Here is a 3,779-nt window from a genome sequence, read left to right on the forward strand (position 1 = left end):
CCCAAAACCCCAACAGGAACATCAGCACCGAAATTGTTGAGCTAGGCCTATGAATACGACTCTACTTCACTAGAAAGACATAATACTCATTAGCGAGCGCGTGGTGACCAACGACTCTGGATGGGGGGCAATGGTCAAATCCAGTCCTTATAGACAGAACCTAGAGTGCTACCTTTTGTGGATTAAAAGGGCCCATTTGAACCTGTTGAAACATGAAAGCCAAGTCCCAAGGGACAATCTTTATGATATAATCATATAAAAATGATGATTCCACATCCTTTAACCAGCTCTTTTTGACTGGGATTGAGTTTCTTTTTCTAGTATATCTAGTCATTGCCCCCACCAAAAGATCTCAACACTAGTGTTGAAACCTCTACAATTTAAGTTAACAAAGCACATTGTAGTCAATACTAATCTTCTACTCCAAATACTCAACAACAGTGAAGATTGAATATTGTATTAACAAACTGAAATAGAGAAATTACAATAACAAATTACTACTAATTCTCTCTTGTCTAATACCCAAGACTCAGAGGCGGAGCCAGGATTAGAAATGAACAAAGAAGGGGAAAGAAATGTTTACACTTCTTTATAATTAATATGGAATCATCTATACACATTGCAAGTAAAGAGCTCAATAATAAGTTATATGAATAACAAATCTCTGTTCCATAGTTATCCCAAGATGTACATCTAACAAACCAGAAGTTTAAATCACTGTATTTTTTTTTTGCCTAAACTTCTAAAGATTCACAACTACTTTGCTACATAATTTTTTTTTGTTTTCGTCGTTCCTTCCAGAAAAAAGAACAAAAGATCCAAGTTTGGTGTTCAAAACGCGAACTGCTGTCATATTCTCTGACATATATAGAAAAGTGTTTCCCCTAGTATAGCCGTCTTGAAAGCTGAAAATTTGTTATTTGGCCTTGTACAATGAGGATTCATAAAGCCGATCCTGACTTGGTTGGGACTGAGGCGTGTGGAAGTTGTTGTATCATATTGCACACTGATAAGACTGAGGAAACCACTTCGAAAGCAAATGGTGTTTCAGCTTCATTACCAAAACAAAAACACCATAGCATGGTATGTGCATAAATGCCACCAACAAGTACCTGAAAATATCAATTGAATAGTTCATTTTCTTGATTAAAGAGAGCAACCATCAAGAATCAACAGTAAATTTGCTAGTTTATTTGCCAAAACAAATTCAGGACTTTTTGTCTATGCTACTCGGACTCTCCAAAAATGTCATTGTACCTATGTCTGGTCCTCCAAAAATACACAAAATTTATAGGATTCTGCATACACGACATTTTTAAAGAATCCAAGCAACATAGCTCTTTTGTATAGTTTAGGACATGATAGGGAGTACATACCACAAAGGTGAAACTGAAGATGATAGATCAAGAAATGGATAGGGCCACCTGTTTAACAAAATAACATCGATACTAATTAATCAATCAAACAAGATTGAAAATATAACAACATATAAATATAGCATTATCATTACCAGATTGAAATGCAGGCATGAACAACCCACTGGAAAATAACATAAATTCCTGTCCACAGAAAGAAGTATCCAATCCGAAACCAAGGAAACCGCTGAAATAGCATAACAATGGGAATTAGCTGCTGATCAGTAACTATATTAAATCTACGAACACCACATTTGGTATCAATAAAAGTATGCAACTTACCAAACAATTCAGAGCAGTATCACCAAGTAGAAATACAACATTGACTGAATGCATATTTATAATCCACTGCAACATAGATAACATAACATTTAGAAACAAAATTTTCACAACTTCATTGAGGTAATTAGCATACTTACAAAATTTAACTTGTAGCCTTTAATGGTTAAATATGGAACAAGTATGAACCAGAAGACACAATCCGTAAGCGTTACAGCCCCTGCATTCATCTATAACAACAAGAAAGAAACAATCTTTAATTAAAAAAGTTCAAAAGTTGTTTACTTCACATCTCAAATTTCATTGAATCGAATCATGATATACCTGAAAAATTATTTGAAAAACATATTCCCAAAACTCAGCAATTTGGCGAGAAGGCTGTTCTGCTTCTGCATTTTCCCCCATATGTTTTACAGCAATTGAATTTTGTGAACCATACTCAGTATCTAATCTCTCAATATCAGTTCCATCAATACCAATTTTATTGTGATACTTATAACATCCATACATCGACAGAATAGATCCAATCTACATAAAAACAAACATTATATTATAACATAAGACACGAAAAATGTACCCATTGAACCATGAATTTTACTCTCACTTACCGCGAAATAAATAGTAATCAGCGTAAATGTCCACCTATTCCACAACAAAAATCAAATGTTAAAACCGTTTAAAACTAAGTCAGACTTATCTATAACAGTCATTCTCTGTAACAACGTTACTTACTGAGTGTAATAGTAAAAAATCTCCCCTCCATCAACAGTAACATTTAAAATTAGCAACAACAGAAGAATCAAAAAGGCGAAAACTCTAAATGCAAGAAGCCAAGCAGGGTGAATAGTTTTGAGACATGGCCTCCAAACTTCATCTTGATACAATAAACCAGAGGACTCTGTTTTCTGGGCTTCACTGTTTCCATTTTTTCGAATTCGAGGACCTTCATACTTCTTTATAAGTATTGCTGCAAAAATCATTGATGTTAAAACCCAAATGCAACATAGCAAGAACCTCCAATTAAGCCAGTACTTATGAATTGTTGTATCAGCAATCATCACTGGCTGCCAAGAATTCTTTGGGGCTCTTGTTAAAATACTCATTATATTTTTTACAAAAAATTGAAACTCTAAATTTTGTAAATGTGGAGCTTGTGATATATGATGTGTAAATGTTGTGGGGAATATGTTATGTACTGTAAAAGTAGATAAAGGAAGCTAAGGGCAAAGGTGAAATGCAGTATAAAGCAAGTTTCTCATGGAAAATGAATATAAGAGGAATATTTGTACAGTTATTGTTGTGCTCAGAAAATGCAAAACAGGTGGTAAGAAATTGACCAATATTGATGTTTCAAAGTAAAGTAGAGATTCCAAACTTTTCAGTATATATTAGTACATAAGTTGTCTCGAATTTTTAAAAAAACATTTTAACCGTAGAAACGTATTATTACCTCATAAATAATTTTGAACTGATATTAAGTAACTAATTGTAAGCAAAGAAAGACAAGGTGTGGGGGGTGGGGTGTAAGAGATGCTTTGTTTCTTTACTTTTAAGGATTAAAAAAATAAAAATAAAAATAAAAAGAGAAAAAAAAACTGATAAAGAGAAGAGAGAGAGAATAAAAAAGGAAGATGTTCTTTGAGGACAAGTTTCTTTATTTATTATCCCAATAAGATCTGCTAATGTCTAATAGGGTGTATAGTCCTACAATGTAAAGTCACAATCTCTATATGCCCATGCAAATATAAAACTATACTGATGGGTGTAAAATGTATAATTTTAGGATTATATTGTATTATTTTAATAAATATAATATTTAAATAGATTGTATTATTTTTTATCGTTACATATTAATAATTTGAAGGGTAAATTTACGAGAAAAATAAGATACATAAAGAGCTATTACAAAAAAAGTAGGATAAATAATAAAATGAGGTTATTAAATTAATAAGTATAGACAAAATGAGAGAAAAAAATTAAGATAACCATCCTATAACGTTATTACACCAAATGGGACATTTCGTTTGTAATAAATAATTTAAGTAACAATCGAGACAAATAAGAAGGGTAGCAATAAGACATATC

The 3,779-nt window shown here is 32.4% G+C and overlaps 1 protein-coding gene across 1 annotated transcript; it reads right to left on the reverse strand.

Annotated features, from left to right (window-relative positions):
* Positions 1-554: 554 nt before the first annotated feature.
* Positions 555-3,036, reverse strand: LOC102592115 (uncharacterized). The gene is made up of 8 exons (XM_006347387.2): positions 2,427-3,036; positions 2,303-2,336; positions 2,019-2,222; positions 1,835-1,924; positions 1,698-1,763; positions 1,511-1,602; positions 1,377-1,424; positions 555-1,112 (listed from the first exon to the last, which is right to left on the reverse strand). The coding sequence occupies exons 1-8, from the start codon at positions 2,795-2,797 to the stop codon at positions 995-997; spliced, it is 1,023 nt and encodes a 340-aa protein (XP_006347449.2). The 5' UTR covers positions 2,798-3,036; the 3' UTR covers positions 555-994.
* Between the last annotated feature and the right edge of the window lie 743 nt (positions 3,037-3,779).

Source organism: Solanum tuberosum, unplaced genomic scaffold (genome assembly GCF_000226075.1).
Source record: "Solanum tuberosum cultivar DM 1-3 516 R44 unplaced genomic scaffold, SolTub_3.0 scf00087, whole genome shotgun sequence".
Lineage (NCBI taxonomy): Eukaryota > Viridiplantae > Streptophyta > Magnoliopsida > Solanales > Solanaceae > Solanum > Solanum tuberosum.